Source organism: Aythya marila (genome assembly GCF_965140915.1).
Source record: "Aythya marila genome assembly, chromosome: 9".
NCBI lineage: Eukaryota > Metazoa > Chordata > Aves > Anseriformes > Anatidae > Aythya > Aythya marila.
In genome coordinates, this window is record NC_139050.1 from 18,077,120 (window position 1) to 18,099,026 (window position 21,907).

Below are 21,907 nucleotides of genomic sequence, written 5' to 3' on the forward strand. Positions count from 1 at the left end.
AATTGATTGATTAAATGTAAGCATCTGAACAAAAATATCAGGTAGAAGGTATTCACTTTAACATAACTGCAAAACACTTACAGTTTTAACATTTTCAGACAGTTTTCAACATGCAGCATCACCTGTAAGTTCACATTTTTCCCAAGCACAATTTTACAATTCAAAAATAATGGTGCCATTATAGTTTTCAAGGAAAATGATAAGGAAAAGACACTTTGTTTCAAGGCTAGTGAACACAAAATGAAGTTTCAATTCTAAAACGCTGTATCAGTCACTTTTGTATTCTCTTGCCCACATAAGATAGACTATCAAAACTCTGAACAAGTTCTACAACAACGAAATCTCAGCTCTGACACCAAGCAGGGATGTGAGTTTGTATTCTCTCTACCCACATGCTACTCAGACACACGCCACTCTATACACGTCCAACTACTCTGCTGTTGCAAGCAGTCTCAATACCGAAACCAAAGACTGCTTTTTCATTTATTTATTTTTCAATCAATACCATACTAAAAATGAACAAACCCTCACCTCATTATTTACCAGTAACAAACTAAGCAAGCAAGGACAAAGGGACTACATGCAGACAGGCAAAGTCATCCTAGATTGGACTGGTTAGTACAGCACAGGGGCATGAAAAGGGTTTTGCACAGTTGTAGTCCTTGTTACAGAGCTCTGACAAAAAATAAAAATAAAAAAAATTCCCAACCACCTTATCAGAGATCTCACAACTGCTTTTCTCATCTTTATACATGGGTGAAAAGTTAAGGCAGCTGTAAGTCTGGATTTACGGACAATTTTACAAATCTTTGTTGAAATGCATCTTGTGAAGCCTATTTTGGTGTAAAAGGTAAATATGAAGCATTTAACAGCATGCTTGCTATTAATTGCTGCAATAATAATCTTGAAATAAAATTAGTCTACTGCTTCAGAGTGACCTGTGAAAGAAAGTGTCTTTGTTAACACTGTTCTAAAACGGTCACGGAGTTAGAATGAAAACATGAACAGATTCTTGCCACCATTTTATTTTTGAACACATTTACACTGTGGATGCTGCATCCTTTAATCCTGTGAAGTAACAGATACAATACTTTGTATCTCCTCCTCTTCTACGCTCTTACCATTTGCCTGTTAGGTTTCAATAGCTGACGACATGCACAGCATGAAAAAGGGGGGAGAAAAAAGAACTAAAAGATCAAGTTGTTGCGCAATGTGTTGATGTAAGCCTAACAAACCACCATCATTAAAAAATTATGTACTGTTCTCTTCTGCTTTGCTCCAAACTTGGAACTCAGAATGAAAAAATAAGGCTAATTGCTGGCTCATTGCCTTAGGATAGGATATATCACTGTATTGTATCACACATTTGTGTAAAGTGATCATTTCTTGAGGACTATTACAAGAAAGCACTTCAACAGTATACAAGTTTCTCTTGCCCTTAACTCGTGGCTTTTTCAGGCACATACTACTTGCAACTTATTTTAGGCCATAACCAATTCTACCTGTTCAAATAAGCATCTTTTAGCAACCCCACAGAAAGTAGAGTATCTCGAAATACATACTGAAGACTTTTTTTTAGGTCACATCACAGAAAATGTGAAAAGCCAGAGTGCATGTGAAAGCTGTACTTCAAAGATTCAGTTGAGAGATTAGTTTGTACAAGAAACAATAAGAGAACCTTCTCCATAAAGACTGCACTAACACTTAGTTTAGCTTTACAGAATATAATCAGTTCCCTAAACTAAACAATTGTTATTATATACGATGTTAAAAAGCATCTTTCTGCTTTGTAGATGTTCACTAAGCAGTTTTGAAGTAAGGTGCCTTGACAACTAAGACAGATGCTCAGAAACGCACTGACTCATAGCACAGAAGTACTTCATTAGATAAATACTGAAGGTCCTTTACCAACTCACAAGTATTTCAAAGTCACACAGCTTGTAATAAATGACAGCAGAGGACATCCACACCTCAGTTATGAAAGACATTTTAGTCTGAAGCACAACCACATTAAGGTTCTTCTATAGGATCTCATGATGAAATAGATACTCCAGACAGCTGTTTCATTCCCCCTTTTATTGCTCTTTTCTCTGCAAGGATGTTAACGACCAGTTCACATGCTCTCTGATTTTAGTCACTCAGTCCAATTTTTGACCATTGCCTCCTCACCATTACATGGAAACCCTTTTCCATGCTAAGCTTCCTAAGGGAATGGGCACAAGCTATCATCAGCAGACCAGTGTGAATACAACATAAAGCTATTTTTAGACCAAGTGCCGTAACTTGCAACACTACCAAAGGCTACATGAAAATCAGCACACACCTCATGTCAGTAGTAAGAACAGCATAAGGCGTGATGCAAATGACTTTTGTATCACTACCCATAACAGTTTTATGAGTAACCAAGATTCAGGTTGTTCTAAACTGGTCTGACGAGAAAGCAGAATTGTAAAGGCTTTCCAACCTTAATTAATCTAATGGTTTCATCTGAAGTGTTTGTTTTTTTTTAACATGACTTTTCCTCTCAACTTTGACATCATTAAAACACAAGAGTTCAAATCAGTATTTGATGATTTCATTAAATTAGTTATTGTCTTCAAAATATTGAGAGCACACACGATGAATGGTAAAGCATCTTTGGTATTTATACAGTTAATAAAATCAAAAACATCTTAGATTTTTTCTGACAATTTTGAATTAAAAAAAAATATATGTATTACAAAATATCACCAAAAAATACAATCAGAGAACAATCCTCATGACATTTTACCTGGCCATTTCCCAGCAGCGAAGTGTCTTCTCCCATTAGAAGATACGAGCCATAAAAGAAAATAAATGCATGAAAGAAGCCCAAGATCGTCCAGTAAAGAAATGGTTTATAGCCTAGATGAGCATTTTTACTGATGTCTCTGCAGAAATAAAGATTTCGGATTTCAGATTGTCTTTTTATAACCCATCAGCTATTCATACTACATAACTGCTACTGCTTTGAATAAATGTATCTCTCAACTGCACCAAGATATGCTTAATGAATGTCAACATACGAAAGAAAAATTATGTAAATTATGAGCAAAAAGAACTCAGAGATGACTCTGCTTATGCAGGGATCATCAACGTAAATTTTGTCTTATGGGTCAAATTCAAACTAGCACAAACTAGAATTCTCCTTACATGTGGAATTGTAAGAGAAGAAATAGCCAGATCTGATACTTGCCCATTATCCTGTCTAGAAGAAGTCTTTCTTCCAGTGGTATGCAGTGCAACATTCTACCACTGGGAGGATATCTAATTCCACAGGAAAACAATTCCCCTCTTAGAAAAGCATTTTTGCAGTGATTCCTTAACTATTGTATCTTAGTTCTTCATTTTTCATGTTTGAGTATTTTTCACCTTCTCCAGGCAATGCAGGAGAAGGCCGCCAATCATATAAGTTGACCAAGTATTCAACTCTTCCAGTTTTAACATGGCTAACATAAAAAGATACTTCTCTTTAAAATACTAATTTTGCTTAACTGTAGGTGCAGTACTTCCTCTCTTGAGGATAATTATTGAAAATTGCATAAATTACAGATAAAAGGAATGCATAGTAGCAAGTTCAGACTTCTACAGATGTCACTGTTCTAAATGGTATGCTGCTGTTGCGATGTAGGTAGGATATACATACCGATAGAGCACGGGTTTACTCTGTAATACATGCGGATGCACATGCTGTTCAAAAAGACTGTAGATGAGGACAGGCAAGGAAGTGAAACAAATATTGTACAAGGTCAGGTATACACTGTCATAGAGTGTCTGAAAATGGAAATAAAAATTATTTTGAGAAATGTGAAGAGTTGTTCATATTTATTAAAATCAACAGCAGAAGCAAATCATTTAATCACATAAATTTACTGAGTAGAAAAAAGCTATATTAACATAATGATCTAGTAACATCGAGCTGTCAAACAGAAAAATTAATCTAGATTTTTATTGAATTTTACATCTGTGGTGCTTTTATGTACTCTACCTTTTCCATGAAACAATTAATTTGCCAATATCAGAAGAAAAGCATGCAGAAGAACTTTAAAACTTACAAACATTTTAAAGTACTCTCAAAGTACATAAAGCTGCTAAAAGAAAGTTTTATTATGGTATATATGTAATTTTTACAGTCAACAGCCTGAAACTTAAATTTACACTGAAGCAAAGAACCCTCTCCTGTTCCTACAGAAAATAGGTGAATAAAAAAAAGTTATACTCATCAAAAATATGGTTATATATAATCACATATACATTTATTTTAATTGTGGGAAACAGAAGCCCAGCAGTTAGTCAAGCAAACTTGAAAGATACAGGCCAAAATATCCTGAACTTCACTAATGATTTATAATTTCTCTGGAGGAAAAGAAACAACAGCCATTTAACGAATGACACACCATTTTGACAGCATCTTTGCATCCAAACTGAACAAAAAGCTCTTACAGAGAGCTCAGTAAAAAAATCTTACATGTGCAACTTTCTTTTCATTCGTATGAATTGCCTAACAGTGAGAGATTCATTCATCAGCAGTACTAAGTTGAAAAAAAAAATATCACCAAATACACTTGCTTTCGATGAGGAAAGAATATTTCATAGTTTTTTTTAGTTATTTACCTGAGATTCTCATACACAAGCTATAAGGCATCCTATACTTACTTGTTGTGAAAACAAACAGAAGAACTGATATAAAAATTGTGGTGTAATAAAGCACACATTCTGAAAAACAAGAAGTGAATGAAATAATTAACCCTTCAGCATATGCCTTACAGTTCCCAAAAGAAATTGCTAACTCTTGCAAGCGAGTAAAAATACGTGGTTAGAAGACAAAAATGTGGCTTAGCGGCCAACGCTAGAATTACAGATAAATTTAAATTAGAATAGAATAGTTCAGTTGGAAGGGACCTACAAGGATCATCAAGTGCCTGATGATCACCAACTGCCTGACCACTTCAGGGCTAACCAAAAGTTAAAGCACATTACTAAGGGCATTACCCAAACGCCTCAAACACTGACAGGTCTGGGGTGTTTACCACCTCACCAGGGAGCCTGTTTCAATGTTTGACCACCCTCATGGCAAATAAATTTTTCCTAATACCTATAATAGCTAGTCTGATAGTGAGGTAAGGTTTTTGTTTTGTTTTTCACTTATGCCTGATGATCAACACACACACAAAAAAAAAGCTATTAGTTTTGAGTTTTAAGCACTCCAGCCCAGGACTGAGCTCCCAGGCTTCCAAACACCAACTTTTCCCTCCAATATTTTGCTCATGCTCCCTGCTGCTCCAAGTCTATAAAACCCCAAGAGGCATCCAGAGATAACTTGGTTGCTGGTGCATATTTTCCTTGGCCTGTTTCACCTCGGGATTTTTTTTTTTTTTAAGTCAAGGCTGGGACTGTTAAATTTCCTTAAGGTGAGCCTGCAGGCAAAGACCATGTTCTCTCCCCACATGCTTCTCTGCAGGTCCTTCCCTCCCTCACATATTTCCTGCTTTCTTTTTTCCTTTGAAAATAAATGTATTTAGTTAATTTTAAAAATCAGTAAACAAAAAGGTTGTATTTTAACATCTTGGTAAAGAAGGCATTTAATTTCAAGCTAGCACTACTGCTTTCAGCAAGCAAACAGTATCTGTCTCCCACACTAGGTGAACTCACTGAGGTATTTAAAACCTACTTCTAGTGGAAATACTAAGGAATTTCACAGTTAAAAACCTGCATTTGGTTTGTAACTGCATTTGGTTGTAGAAACATCAACAACAGAAAACACGTTTAAATGGGCTAATTTCATTTGTTCCCAACAAAAATGTTAAATCTAAAACAAATTTCTTGCTGGGAAATACATACATGGTTTTCTATGAAGTTCACTGTCACACACTGTGAACACTTACCTTATAAAAAAAGTACTGTACAAGGGTTGCTATTCTAATATAGTAAAAGTGTCCATGAACAAAAAGCAACTTGGAGAGGAATTTAAACCGTGCTATTGCATAGTCACTATTTCTTACAGCTTGTCTTCCTTCCTTGCCCATGATTCCTATAATATTTGGGATACAAAAACAAAAGACAGGTTAAACATGATCAAAATGAATTGTTGTTATTTAAAAAAACAACATACATGTGCATATATCTAACCTACATCTAAAGACATAGTTCTCTTATTCTATACTTCAACATAACTAAAGATTTGAAGAAGTGTCAAACTAAGGCATTACTCTTGATCCAACCTAGGGAAAATGCTTGTTCAATGATGATCCAATTAAAAAACCACCATAAACTATACTTAAAAATAGACTTAAAAAATATACTTAAAAATATAATAAAGTATCATCTGCTACTGGACCGTAACCTCCTCAGACAGGCTATACCCACAGTCTTAAAAATCACTGTCACAACTAAATATTACTTACACATTTTTAATCAAAATGGCAACAGACTCAACAGCCTGTTGTACCAAGCTCTTATTTAAGAACCTTCAGCATTAATAATTTTGTTGGATGGTATTTGTTAAAGGTAACACCAAAACACTTTTTTTTTTTTTTTTTTTGTGACAGGTATTCAGTTATACATATTGAAAATAAAATAAAATTTTATATTGAGTTATACAACTCAGAAGAAAAGTTTAAAAAACCTTCACACTAGATAACAGAAAGCAAATAAGCAGAGAAGTTAACTGAGAATCAGTAACAGCCTCTCAAGAAATGTAATGAAAGCCTTTACCACAGAGACAACCTAGACACAAATACCAATTCTAGAATGATACAGACACAGTGCAAACATCGGAAGCATTGAGCAAAGAAAGGTTTGAATGTAAAGTTTACACAGGAACTTAGGAACTGACAATGACCTCAATAAGATATGTCCACTTCCAATGTCTGAAGCAGAGTACTTCTGAGATTCTGGTTAAGAGAATCTCTGCTGTCCTTAAGACAATGTTTAAGCATGACTTCTGATTATTGGTAGACTACACAATAAATTTAAGACTGAAAAACAAACAGCCTTGCATTTCAAATTTCACCAAATCTCTGCAACAACAGATGACTCAGATTAATGCCTGATTATTCACAGGGGTAGAAGCATTAGAATTTTATCTGCTTATAAACACACTTCATCATCAATTTGTCTACTAAAATTTTCATCTTATTTGCCTTTATCTCTTGTGACAGAAGTAATTTACCTATGCCAACATGTGCTTCTTGTATCATGCTCACATCATTAGCACCATCACCAATCGCTAACGTTATAGGTTTTTCTGGAGATGTTTTTAACAGTCGCACTACCTGGAAAAAAAAAAAGGCAAAATCTTTTAGAATCAGACCATCTTTCTACAATAAAACAACCTGCTCTTTTTTGCATATCTAGCATCTCATACAAGGGTTTTCTAGTGCTTTAAGGTAAAAAGCTGCCTTTTTATTTTTCTGCAAGGTAAAAAAACAAATTGGGCAACGCTGGCCTTTCAGAGGTTTAGTATTACTGGAAATACACAGGAAAATCCTCTAAAACATACAGCTAAGCTAAAAGTATAACATATTTAAAAATACTAGAATTGAGGTATGACTGAATATTAGTCACAAAAGAAGGAAGAGAAACAACATGAAAAGAGAACATTTCAAAACGAAAGAAGGAATATTGTATCTATGTAAAGCTTTGCTTTCTGGAATTGAAAAAAAATCACAAAATCTGAGTTTGAATTTTGTCTGATCTGTATTTGAGTAACATTAATTATGTGTGAAATAAAAATGGTCATAGAGGAAGAGAGCATTAAGGCAAACTTCTCCTGAAGACTAGGCCTCAGCTTCCTTTCCCTTCTACTTCCTCCTCAAACTTGGTTCATTTTTTATTTTTAATCTATAGAGCAGTGTATTTTTCTGTACAGCCTCATGAATCTTTCATCTAGCCTTTAGTTTGTGATGGAACATGCAATGCAAAACTGTACAGGTTATGCAGAAAGCCAACTTTTAATCAGCCTCTTGAGTGTTCTGTAAAGCAGTAGCTTTCTTACTCCACTCCACCATGACAGTTTGACTCTCTTCTCTGTCCATTTGCAAATTTTCACAACTACATGTCAAAACTCTTGAGCTAACTACTCCAACTGAATTGAAGAAGGGTTCAAAAGTCACACAAAAGGCAACCAGAAACAAACAATCTCCAGAAATCCTTGCCTCTAAGACAGCATTATAAAAGTACTTACAGGACAAAGCTGACTATAACCTTACCTTTGCTTTCTGAAGGGGTGCCATGCGACAGCACAACACTGCAGAACAGTTTTTACAAACTTCCATGAACAGTTTTTCATGTTCCCTGAGTGCAAGAGAGAGGCTGGTCCCATCCACAACCAGTCCGTGCTGAATAACATGGTCTTCCTTTATTCTATTCAGGGACAAAAAAGTTGATTTTCAATTGGTTAAATTTTGTCACAAACTATGCAATTGCTCATGCAATAAACAGAAGTTAACCTTTTAGACAGACTGCTTCTTTAAGTCTATTATAAAAGGGAAAAAAATTAGCGGTAAGAAAAAAAAGCATCTTCACATGTTAGGCAGAAAGTGATTCCCACAAAATTTGAAAATCAAAGAAAATGAAGTTAAGACCATCACAGAGATAATGACATCTCAGGTACTTTACCTCTTGGCTAGCTGCCTCAGTTGCTCTGCGCATGTACTGTCTGATTTGTGCTGCACAAGTTCAAGGATGTTCATGGTTCTATGAAAGTGTCCACATGATAAACTGACACTAACAGCTGTTTCGTGCTTATCTCCAGTGAGAACCCACACTTTGATACCAGCCAATCTGAGTGCTTCTATCGTTTCTTGGACTTTCTCCTGCAGTCTAGAAACAAGAAAATCTTAAATAACCAATCGAACACTTTATAAAAAAGAACTCACACTGTAACATCACTGTCATGATGATTTAAGACCACATTTTGAAAATATGTATCATTGGTAAACTAGTCTAGTAGATGACATTCTCTTACAAGCAATACAATAAAGGCCTTCATAAAACAAAACCTGAACTTCAATATTTCTAAGCGCTAAAAAATTTGTAATAAGCATATCTTAATTTAAATTAAGCACTGTTACTGCATTTGAGAAGGTTTAGAACAGTTTGTAACAATTACTATCTGTACTGCATGAAAAACTAAGTTCTCCATTGTAAATTCCAACATATAATACACTCTCTGAATTACAAGACATTCTGCTGTATACACAGGTCTGTGTATACTTTGTAAAGTAACTACACATCAAAGTTTTCCCAAGGAATTAGGTACTATGCTTAACATTTACTCAAATTATTCTGACTTTATTTCATATTCATTAAATGTCTCCTAATGAAGTTCATTTTTTAATTCTTATAATGACAAAATCAGTTTGTACAACACGTTTTCAGTGTTCCTCAATCCAAAAAGAGTGGTAAACACACTAAACAAAAGTAGCACAGAACTTCTGGCATTGGCAGGACAGTTTTTCGCAGCACACTTCGTAACACAGTAATAAATCCTAAGTTTGCTATGTTTTCAAACGTAGTTAGCAGAAACTCCATTGCATACTTGTCTTCTACTCCTGTAGCTCCAAGTAATTCCAGATCCCTTTCTATGAAGTTGAATACATCTGCTAATCTTTCTTCCCGTTGTTGTAAAGCAGTCCTTGCCTCATGAAGGCGTTTGCAAATTTCCTGGTATTCTTCTGGTGTGAATCTTCTATAGGCTACACACAGAGTTCTTAGTCCTTTCTGTGAGAAAATAAAAGACTACATTCAGAGTAGACTAGATTCCAGTCTAACAACACGTCACTTGCAATTTGTTCAAGTCACAGAATCTGTATCAGAAGAATTTTCTTCCAGTCAGCTGGGTGGCATGTCTACACTTACCAAAGCAAATTCATCCACGTGTACCCTTGTTTTGTCTATTTCTCCACTCTTACTACGAGGAAGAATAGAAGATTCTGCTCCCTTTGTGAATAAAAGTTTTTCTCCTAAAAAGTAAAATAGAGTAGAAATTAAGAATACATATTATTTAAGAAGTTCTTAATTGCAGCTGTGTTAACTTCTGATCACTTACCTGATGGACTCTCTACAATGACACTCATTCGTCTGCGATTCGGATCAAACTCCAAAACATGAAGCAACTTATACCTTTGTTTTGTTTTAATAGCAGAGAGATAGGAAAGAAAACATTTACAGAAATCAATTTTTACATATAATTACTTATTACTTACAACCATAAATAGACACTTATACCTGGAGCTTTTCCCAAAGTGTCATTTTATATAGAAACTTTACAATTAATACTCTGAGTTGAGCAGCAATCACTGTTATCTGCATTTCTGAAATTGATTGGTTTTCATTACTTCATATATATAATTCTATTCCAGAAAGATAAAAGGTTCTACCGATAGGAATTTTATTTCCTAAATACTAGGCTTTGCATCTGGAGAGTACAAATCATCTCCTACGTATTTCTTTATATTTTTATCATTACTCCAAGTGTAACTTTGAAAATCCCATTTTCTTTCTACACAGTCAAAAGAGTGCATTTTCCCTGATAAAACCTGGAAGTACTGGCTACTGACACAGATCATACAGAGAAGAGCTGTTATGACATACTGCAGATATACAATTAGCAATAATATTTCTACTAATATGGGGAAAGTTTAAAGATGTAATTGGATTATGCATGTGTTAGACTTGCCAGCACAGCTGATTCTGGGAATTTCTAGAGCTGAAAGCACATTATTAGAGTTGAATAAACAACCTAATACTTCTTTATTTATTAAGCTCTAGTCGAGTCCCAGTTTTGAGGAATGGGCAAAGATGCAAAACTGTTATAGAACTACACAGAGTAACTGTGTAGAGTAACACAAAATTCTTGCATCTCAATTTCAATTGGTAAGGAATAAGATGCAAGCTGTCTTGAAGACAATTAAGGGAAAAGCATTAAAGACAGTATGTTGGGGAAACGCAAGGTTTTCTTATCAAGAAAGAGACATTACATTTATCTTTACCATTGTTACGTTCTTCAAAAGAGAAAAGGATTTTTAAATTTATTTATTTTTAAAAAGATTACCTTTCTGGTTTTCCAAGACTTTTTACTTCCATGCTGTCCCCGCTAGTTCCAGTAAATACTACTCCAACCCTAAATGGAGAAGAAAATAGACATTTACTTGGCACTGTAGAAATGTACATGTAATGCCTCTTGGTTACTAAATGGTAAAAAAATAAAATAATAATAATAATAAAAAAAATAAAGGAGATACATGTTTGTGTTCTCTTTATACAGTACTTTAACAGCAACATACTCCGCCCACTTTAATTTCTCAAGGATTTCCCATAAACATTTCTAATCATATATTACAATATCCCTAGGTTTTCATGCATTTTGTTTTTGTATGTTTTCATAATAAATGAACAGTAACAGGTCTTGGGCTTTAGAGCTTCTCTGAGAAATTTTTAAGTTTGCTTTGAGTAAAAAAATCACCTGCCCTAGTAGGCAATTTTTTCAGTACATAACTTTGGCATTAAAACTCACCGGCTTGCTGCTTCAACTAAAGCTTTCTCATCTGGTGAAGAAGCATAATACTCCAAAGGGGATGCTATTCCATTGGCATGCCAGGGACCATCAGCACCATCTGTTTGATCTGCATTGATCTGTACTGTATGACAAAGACAAACTGCTTTCAAGAAGAGTTCTTCCTCTTTCATCTGTAAGAAAGGAAAAAGGATTATTTGTAATATTTAGATATCAACCCAGTTTTGAACGTATTTCAGAAAAAAAAGATGTTTAGAATTAAAAAAAAACATCAAGTATTCCTTGTCAAATAATCACATCTCTACCTACTTAATAAACATGAGGTGTTCAGTAACACTTAATAGCTTCAAACCATTCTGAAATTCATATTTTCATTTTAAGATTATTACATTTAATGCTAGTACTAGATCCTTTCTACCTAAAATGCCTAATGAGGGGAGAATTGGGAGAGGAGGCAAGTAGGAGTCTTACCAAACTATGCATATTTCCATCTGGAGAATCTTCAGAAAACCCTTCTGGTGTTAGTTTACCATTGACCTCCTGGTACTTTATGCCATTAATGGAGCACTCCCGAAACTGCATCTCATTTTCAGTTAATGTACCGGTTTTGTCTGTAAACACATACTCTACCTTTTATAAAATAAAAACAAAAAAAAAAACAGACGTGCAGTTGCATATACTTGCTGCTGTTGTTTGATCATGTAAGAATTTAGATTTCTGCCATAAAATCAGATATATTACTTTCAAGTTAATCAGATATTAAAGCACTATTAATAAAAAGTCTACAATAATGATTTTTATTATTAAAAGAGAAGTAGAAAATGGCAGTTAAAATAAATAGAAGTTAAAAAGAAGATATACCTGTCCCAATTCCTCATTGAGGTCTGAAGTATTTACTTGTGCTCTCTGGTTTGTTTCTTCATGATAGAGGTCAAGATCCCAGCCAATAAAAAAAGATCCAAGAAATTTCTGCATCTCAACAGTCACATAAAGTGAAATAGGTATAATAAAATTGTAAAGTACCAGAAAAGCAAGGAAATCTGAAATAAATCTCAGAATCTATGAGAGAAAAAAGAAAATATAAAGATTACTGCAGTTATCAGGTAAAACACGGTTGATTATGTATGTTTCAAGTGTATGAAAAATGACAAATAACCAGAGCCAGAGGAGACCAAGTTCCCAAGCTTAAATGAGAGATACAAAAAATGCATTGACAATGCAGACATTTAGAGGTTACCTCAGCAGGTTGCCCTTCAAACTGGTGGAAGACTGCCTTAGGCAGTTTCAGTTCTCAAGTTCATTAGTTTTTGTCCTTTCTACTGAACACCAAGAGGGCTGTAAATTAATATTAACTGTAGTGGTGATTCTATACTCAAACAGCTCTCTTGAAGGAGCTGGGACCGAACAACTATCACGTTCCATCACACGGCACTGTTCGCAGGCTTTTCTAAGAAACCATACATGGTGAAGACAAGACCCAAACAACTGACGTTCTGTACTATCATAGGCAAATATGCAATTATTCACTATTGGCTTACAACAGCAAAGTGACATAGATTTCTGTTTACTGACATTCCCGATTGAAGTGGGTGTCCTAGACTACATGACAGGAAAGAGACTGAGTGGATTTCAGTGGCACAGATTTCCTTTATGCGTCTCAAAATCCTTGCATTCAATACATATACTTCAAGCAAACAGCTATGTAATAAGATAGGAATTTCTTTCTTAGGTATGATAACCTTAAACTTTAAATGCAACATTACAGTCTCCTTGAAGGTCCCTCTTTCTCATTTGTACAACAAATTAGTTAAATTATACTTTTGAAAGACACCTATCACCACTTGAATAATGAAACAGAAAATAGAGACTAGAGAAACAAGGACAAATCCTTTTAACTTTAACAATAATATTGTGCAGGAGAACATTTTGGAGATAGTATAAAGTAGTCAACAGTTTACTAAGATAAATAATATCTGTTCTTCTAATTATGAAGTGTAGCTATAATTACTTAATAAGAGTCAGTATCAATGATAGAGGGATCTCAAGTCACAGAACCTGCTGAGTTTTTTGAGATCTTCAAAACTAACACATAAAAGATAGATAACTACCGAGAACAGTAATTCACGCAAGACAAGATATACTGAGAAGTGATAATGACTAAAGTTAGCAAGCATACTGAGAAATGCAAGATTGTGAAAGAACACAATAAGCAAGAGAGAAAAAAGACATGATAAAAGGAGAGTGACATTGCAGAAAGATAGATGGCTCTGTATGCTCTTGAAGGCAAAGGGGATGAAAAGATTGCATAAATACTTATCCCATTATGTCTTCTGAATTGAAAAGGCTCCTTAAATTAAGAGCAAAAAAATTTACTTGACTGACTACTTCAACAGTTTAAAGTCCTTTAAGTGGGTGGAGGTATTAAAAAGAAAAGTGACTAAACAATCTGGAAGTTTGTGAATTCATTTAGTGCTTTCCAGTAGTGATATTTTTAGGTAAGATTATTTTAGAATGCACTGAAAAGTTATCAATACAGCTATCAAAAATCTGAACTAACCATTTTAAATAAAACATGGCATTGACACAAAGATATTTTTCCAGTTAAACTAAGAAGTTTACATTACACACTTCTGAGAAAATTGTCTATTACAAAGGAGTGCCAGTAAACTCTTCACTGTCCTGGAATCCGAAATATTCTCCAATTACTTCTTTTTTCCTTTCCAAACAATTATGTACTAAATGTAAGTTTCACTCTGCTTGTGAAGCAGAACAGAAGTCTTCTAAGTTAGGATTTGGGCCTTTAAGCATATAAAGCAACTAGTGAACAGATTTAATTCTCAACTCCCTGGGAGACAGGGGGAGTATTAAACATCTGACACCACATCACATGTGGAAATTGGATTTCTAACTCTTTTGTGCTTTAAAAATACCCTCTACTTCTTAGAATTAGCTCCAGCCAGCTCCTGAACTGCTTTGGAAGAAAGCAGACACACAGAAATCAGGAATTAACCACAGTACAGGAAAGTACAGAATGATTACAAAACAAAACTAAAAAACGAATAAAAAAAAACAATCATGCTTCTCAGAACTGCAGATTTAAGGAACACTTCAATGTATCCCTTCAATTTCTACATAAAAGTGAGAAGGCAAGAAGGAGCCCGAGCAAAATTAGAGCCTTATGAAATTGCCTGAACAATTTCAGCATCACAGAACATCCAAAATGACTCAATTGTGAAATCACCGCAACAGAACATACACAGGAACAGCCATCTTCCTCCTGTTTTCATTTAAGGAATGAACAAAAGGCACCCAAAAGAACAGTAACTGCAACCAGAACACGAAATATCAGAAGTATGTTCTAACAAAACAAATTTTTCAAAAGCTTGGATTTTTCATTAAAAAAGTAGTCCACTAGTAACAGAAGTAAAATTTTTCTATGCAAGGGCGAGGCTACGTACAAGGAATGCTCTTTCAAAAAATATGGAGACAATATTACACACACTTACAAGTGGATCATGTGGTAGTTACACCTATGTCCAAGAATAGAGACGTAATAAATACTTCATTTGGTATCGAGTAGTTGAAAGTTCCTCAGATATGAAACTGGGTAGAAATACATTACCTTACTGCTGTTCCTTTCATGCTCTGTTTTTCCATTATACCAAGGCTCATCCCATTTTTCTTCAGCTTGCCATGCATACTTCAAAATAGTACTTAGAATGGCTTCAAAGAGGAGGATTATTAGATAAATAATCAAAAAGGAGTTCATAGACCTGGAACAAGGCCAAAAAGATGAAATTTCAGTTTATTTTGCTTCATTTATTGACAAGTTATAAACATAATGATCGCTTTTTATTTATCTTTTTAATTAAAAAAAAAACAAAACAAACTATCCTGTGTTTCAGAAGGATCCAAAGTTTCTGTATGACAAACAAGCAGCAGGAATGAAAAGAAATCCTACATCTGACTAATACAAACTTTACATATAGCCAACAGGAAGACTAGATTAAGATGCAAGGATATACCCACAGCTGACTTGTGTCACACCTGCTGTCCAAAATTCCGGGGGCTGACTTATCCTTCTTCTAGCCATTCCCTTCTTCCCTGACTATCTAGTGAGGCTGTGAAGGCAGTACAAAAAGCACTGTGGAAATCCAAGGCTGCAGCTTTTGTCCTCAGTTAGAAGAGCACTTCTTTGTCCATCCGATTATTTAACCCAGAACATGCTATACCAGGGTAACCTTTCAAACAGGTTTATATTCTGGAATGTTACAACCCTTTCCACCCCTAGCTTTGATGGCAATTTTTCTGATGCACCCTATAGATCTGTCTGTATCTGGCTATAGAAGTATAATGAATTTCATGTTTGTAAAAGAATAGCAGGAGGTACTCTTTTTTTTTTTTTTTTTTTTTAAAATACCTAGAAGAAAGGCAACATATCAAAACTCCTTTTCCTTTTAAAATAATTTGTTGAGTTCAACATATGCATTTTTATTATAGTAACGTCTACCACAGATCTACAACAAGCAAAGTTTTTAAAAACCGAGCCTGCAACTTGCTCATTGTAAAACATATTTTAAAGGATATAGCCTAGGCAGATATATGAAACAAAGCTATCTCCCTGTTGTATCAGATACTAGTACTCAGGACAAAGACTTGTATGTGATTAAGAATTCAGTCCATACTCTTTAAAGACATGATGCAGTCTTACAATAGTGATGCAGAGACAGCAGAGGCTGCAACTGCTGTGAAAAACTGCTGTGAGAAGTGCTTCCAGCACTTAGTTCAAGACAGCATTTCACCTACAATTAAACGATTTCTACATCTCAGAAAAACAAAACAAACCTCCCAAACTAACTTTTCTTGCTTTAAACCTTCTTAACCTTAGGTATTTCAACTTTGTATACATGACTGAAAGAAACAATAAAGGATAGAATACCACAAAAATTATTTTATATTTATAGCTCTCTAATGAAGGCAAAGCAATTACCCTCCCTTCCCTTGCCTACAAACCAACAATGAGATCGTCAGGATTCTAAAATGTATGAGAGAAGACTAAGCAACATTTCTACAAGAAAGATACGAGAAAATAAACATACTTTTCTACTGCTGACCGTTTCTGAGATTTACTCTTGTAATTTAATGCCATCTTTGTCTCCATACCTGTATACACTGCAACACCTGGGAATGAAGGAGGAAAAGGAGTTATACATGATTTTCTGCATATATACAATTTATGGATTTTTTCACTTTGTTTAAGAGATGCAATTTAAAAATCAAGAGGTGCTATCACTTTTGTATTTACTTCAGTACAATGATGAGATGGTATTTCATAATTATTTGCAGTGTTCTCCTATAGTAAAACAGTACTATGAAATAATTTTAGCACCTATTAAAATGCTGTGCATTATTATGACTGTACTGCTCTTCAATATGTATTTTATGGAAATCAGAACAGTAAATCTCAGGAGAAAGTCTTGAACAGTGTAACAGCAACATCAGTCACTTAACCATTAAAGTTACATTACTCCTTTATCAAACCACTTCAAATATTTTCACAGAGTAGAGCTGGAACTTTATATCCTCAAAGATTCTTTAGCATAATAGCATTACTTTCATCTATAATCGTATCCCCTCAGGTCACCGTCAGCAAGATTATCACAATTTCTTCTGTGCAAGTAGAACTAAACTTCAGTTCATCAACACTTTTGAAGAACAGAACACTTTTTAAATATTTAAGTTTTTACAAACCAAATATTTCTTTAGTATTTTTTAATCTTGCTCCACGAAGTAAGAGACTTTCAGGCCCAAGAGGTCTAAAAAGAAACAGACATAACAGAGTTTAAAAATGAGTTGTTCCATATTCTGTGGAATTTATGACATCATATACAAAAAGATTCAATGTCACCAGTAAATTCCCACTACAGTAACTCCAACATCACCCTCATTTTACTGTGTTTTCAATCCTCTTTTTCCTTTCCTATACATTACCCACACATCTCCACAGAGCTCTCAGTTTCCTTTCAAAGCTTCTTAGGTCACCACATCTTGCCACCACCGTGTTCAATATTCCACAATTAGTGGCTAGCTACATGTACTAAATGGCTGGTTCAGAGAGAGCTGCAAGTTATTTGAAGAGCCAGTAGGCCAAATTCCTGTCAAGCTCACAATGCACCAGAAGTGCTATTTTAGGTTTGGCTGTTTTACCTATCTTCTTCTATCTCTCTGTCAAACTGAAACTGTCTACTAGGTTCAAAAGAGATTCATACCAGTAAAAGAAAGGTAAAAACCTAGATGGACAGACAATATAACACAAGTTCTGGATCCTAGTGCAGATGTCTAAAATTTCACAGATTATTTCTCCTCACATCTATCACCACAATAATACATTTATTTCATCAGTTCACCTAACTGTAAAAACTGCTCTGAAAATAAAAGCACAGCATACAACATTGTGATACGAAATGCATACTTTTGTTTATTCAGTGACTCTCTTTTCTGATATTCATAGTTTAGTTACCACCATCAATTCTTAACATTACTCTAATCTTATAAAATTTTACTTACCGTACTATTTCCTCAATTTGTTGACTTATAGTTATTCTTCCAACAAATCTGTGAAAGATGGCCACATGTCAGAAATATCTACATAAAGTCTCAAAAGTATAAAAATAAATTAAAAAAAAACCTTCTCAATTAACAAAAAAACAAGATGTCACTAAAATTTCTCAAATACAAAACAATCAGTCTTTATCAACAAGACTGGTGAGTAGAGTTCAAATCTTTTTTTGAGCATAAGCAAAATAAATGTGACCAACATATGGACACAAAATTTCATATGAACAAGCATGCTACATAGGACTGAAATCTGGCAGAATCATACAGAACTTACTTTCTTCAAACAATTCACTGGCTACTTTTTTTTTTTTTTTTTTTTTTTTTTTTAAAAAAAAGGAATTTCAGAAGTTTACTGGTTAGAAGAGATAGGAACGTAAGCATTATGATTAAAATATAAAGTTAAACATTATGCTATACATTCTGATTTTGTATTGAAATACTCATATTTAGCTTGTCACTTGCAATTTACAGTAAATACATAGGTATAAATGCTTACATTCATTATTAAAACTTGAAACATAAGCAGATGTCTGAAGCTATTTTAATCCCATGCAAATCCATATAATTCCTAATAATAAACACTTCATTAACAAATATTGTGCAAGGAGTCCAAAATAAGTGGTACCTGTATAGATCTGCTTCTGGCTGCTGACATTCTATAACAGCTACAAGTTTGTCCAGGTTGGCAACAGACTGCAACACTGCTGTTTCTGGGACTGCAACATGTGTCTGTAAAACAGCATCCATTAACTTTATTATACAGAAATCAGAGGGGGGTATCCACCAGGCTGCAATAAAAATGACTTCACTAACTACATTCTATTTCATATTAGTAACTCAGACCTTAAGATTTGTCTCTCCATCCAAACTTGCTGTAGTAACATGGCATGAACCGTCCACTCGATCAGAAGATAGAAGCACCAGATCAACAGGAAAAGTCTCATCTTTGGCTACTCTCACAATGTCCCCCACCTAAGGAAATGAACACAAATGAGAAGCAAACGAAGTGTTTTAAAAGAGAAGAATTCATTTCAGCTTTATTATTGAATCATCATGAAACAGGCCACAATGATTAACAATGAAACAAGACCTTCAGCTTTTTTTCTGAAACACAATTTTCCATTTGTCTCTAAGCACATACCCGAATGTTTTTAGATCTAGTTTTTACAAGTCCACCACTTCGAACAACATAAACTGGAGCACCGTTTACTTCATTGTCTGCTTTATGCCGTAGCCAGTCTTCATAACCCTGTGGAAAACACATACAAATTTACTTTCCAAGCAAGAAACCTATAAAGCATAATCATTTTTAAGTAAAAGTCCTTCAAAATGCTTGCTGTGTGGCCTTAATGCAGTTATGAATTTCTCTTCGTTTCAGTGTCAACCACAAACACTTGATTTCTACTAAATTTGTCCAAGTAGGTAAAGGCAAGCCAAGTAGCAAAAGTGCCAAAGAAACTTAACAGTTCTGTGCTCTGATAAAACAGACATTTTTGCAGATGGGATTAAAAAAAAAAAAAAAAAAAAAAGGCACTCAGATCTACATGGATTAATCTACCCCAAAACACGTAACAGTCACTCACAGTCCCTCTTATGGATCCCCTCCCCTCCTCTCTTTTGGAAGACAGATGCAAAGTAAAATTTGAGGAAGACTAAAATTACTTCCTCATGACATACCATGCGATTTTTCAAGCATAGTTACTGCCATCGCATAACCACGAAATCTTAAGATTGCTTGATTTTGTATATGCCATTCACACACCTTTGCAAGAATTGAATTTTAATAGGGAAATTAAGGAGCTTTTCTTTACCACATACTTGGCACCTCTTTAAGCACCCTTTATCCCATGCACACATGGAATGCTCAGAAATGTGAACTCAGAAGTATTTTTCCTCTCCTGTTTTCCTAAGAAATTAATACTTTTCTTAATTAATCTAATAATGTGATCACCAATAGCATGATTGCTTATCCCCAAGTCTAGGTATCGTTTGAAAAGTCATAACAGTGAGCACAAGAAACAGATCAGTTTATGCAGGCAGTTCAGCTGTACTGTATCTTTCTGGAAAAAAAAAAAAAAAAAAAAAGAACAGTGCTTAAACATGAGAATTTAAGCAAATACTACTGAACAACTTTATATTCTGCCTCTTGCTCACTAAACATAGGCAAGATAAATAAGCAAGAGATGAGTGCGTGTGTGCATTCAACTCAAATAACCAAAGCAGGCTCATATGGAGAGCACGTAAGCTGTCAGCTAGGAATTAGAAAAAGCTTTTTTAGTACAGAAAAAAAAACATTTTCTGACAGCTGATTCATAAACTTACTTTTTTACACAGAATCAAATGACTCTTCAGCACTACTGTAAACTACTCTAAGAACTACATGACAATTTCTACAATACCTTAACATTTATGAGTTTATTGCAAAATCACAGAAGATGTAAGAGGTGGTGCAAAATCTTTAATCCTGGCAAGACTCATACAACTGACGTGCAATAATAGAGACATTTCCTAAAATGCTTTTCTGTATTTATATACAATGTGAAAAAGAGTGAAAACTGCTTTCCTGGAAGTTTGCAGGAAGATGAGAGCCCTCTGAAACAGCAGGCATAAGCCCAGCTCATCCTATTACACTATAGACGTTGTATGAATGTCCTAACACACAGGGTACTGATAACGATGCAGCTTTGAGAACTCTGAGCCTTGACTAGAGTTTGGAAGGGTGTTATTTGATCAATTTCATATGTTGAAATACAGTTCTGCACTTCTACCTTCATGGATCTACACTGTCACTGGCACAAATGAGAACAATGCATACAGAACTATCTAGGCCTACAAATTCAAAAATTATGGAAATTTGTACATGCCAAATGCTTAAAATAATTAAAAAGTGTGCAGTAATAGCAGCTACAGAGATACTGGGGGATCAGAATCCTGAAAACCCCTAAGACTCTTTATGTTTCATTCTGACTGGGAGTCAGCACCTACAGCTCCTTGTTAAAGGTGACTGACAGAAGAAAACATGAATTTAACTAAAATCCAGTAACCTTGGGGCATTTGTCTCATAAATCTGAGCAGCTGAGCAATATGGGCTTTTGGCAAAGAACTGAAATTTACCTTCTTTAGAAAGTACAGATTTCAGCTCTTTCTCCATCTGACACCTATTACCTGCAACACAAGGGTGACATCTCACACCAGGGAATTCTTAATAGCCAGCTTACTATAGTCCATCTAAGTTCCTCCAAAATTTACCTACTGCGGCATTTTTAAGAGACAGTTCCTAATCCTCACTTCCAAATGTTGCAAAAATACGATTAAAAGAAAGATGCAGGAACACAGGAAATGTTGCTTGACTGTACAAACAGAAAACATAAAAATCCCTGATTGTATTCTTAATTCCTGCTAATACACCAGCATCAATGTACTTGAGACAAGGACAAAATTACAACAGGCTTGTAAATTACATTACCAGGTTTTTCATTCTTATTTTATTTGCGTATTTAATCAAAATCTGCAAAGCAGTTGTTTCTCATTCACCTGGCAAGCATGTAAACATCCATGTGTCTGAGCAGCCTGTTTGCTAAATATTTATGAACTTACTGAAATAGACCAAGTTCCTTAAAGTTCCCTAGAAAACACTAAAGAAAAGCAAACTTTTATTTTTATTTATTTTAGTTTGCCCCATCCCCTTAATTTCTCTGAGGATTGTGTACACGTCTTCAGAGGCATGAGGAAAAAAGTGCTTTAGCTAACAAG

General features: G+C 34.7%; 1 protein-coding gene across 5 annotated transcripts in view; it reads right to left on the reverse strand.

Moving 5' to 3' along the window:
* Positions 1–21,907, reverse strand: part of ATP11B (ATPase phospholipid transporting 11B (putative)) — a 61,369-nt gene that overhangs the window by 20,800 nt on the left and 18,662 nt on the right. For all 5 annotated transcript variants that reach the window (XM_082767305.1, XM_082767304.1, XM_082767306.1 and 2 more), the window contains exons 5-25: positions 19,296–19,403; positions 18,998–19,126; positions 18,780–18,883; positions 18,104–18,151; positions 17,288–17,352; positions 16,636–16,717; positions 15,159–15,309; positions 12,398–12,595; positions 12,008–12,166; positions 11,537–11,709; positions 11,075–11,143; positions 10,070–10,143; positions 9,880–9,983; positions 9,560–9,741; positions 8,638–8,841; positions 8,229–8,382; positions 7,190–7,292; positions 5,904–6,049; positions 4,675–4,734; positions 3,665–3,792; positions 2,771–2,909 (exon numbers count right to left, since the gene is read on the reverse strand). In XM_082767305.1, coding sequence (XP_082623431.1) covers positions 2,771–2,909; positions 3,665–3,792; positions 4,675–4,734; positions 5,904–6,049; positions 7,190–7,292; positions 8,229–8,382; positions 8,638–8,841; positions 9,560–9,741; positions 9,880–9,983; positions 10,070–10,143; positions 11,075–11,143; positions 11,537–11,709; positions 12,008–12,166; positions 12,398–12,595; positions 15,159–15,309; positions 16,636–16,717; positions 17,288–17,352; positions 18,104–18,151; positions 18,780–18,883; positions 18,998–19,126; positions 19,296–19,403 — 2,580 coding nt within the window. The remainder of the gene's footprint in view (positions 1–2,770; positions 2,910–3,664; positions 3,793–4,674; positions 4,735–5,903; positions 6,050–7,189; positions 7,293–8,228; positions 8,383–8,637; positions 8,842–9,559; positions 9,742–9,879; positions 9,984–10,069; positions 10,144–11,074; positions 11,144–11,536; positions 11,710–12,007; positions 12,167–12,397; positions 12,596–15,158; positions 15,310–16,635; positions 16,718–17,287; positions 17,353–18,103; positions 18,152–18,779; positions 18,884–18,997; positions 19,127–19,295; positions 19,404–21,907) is intronic.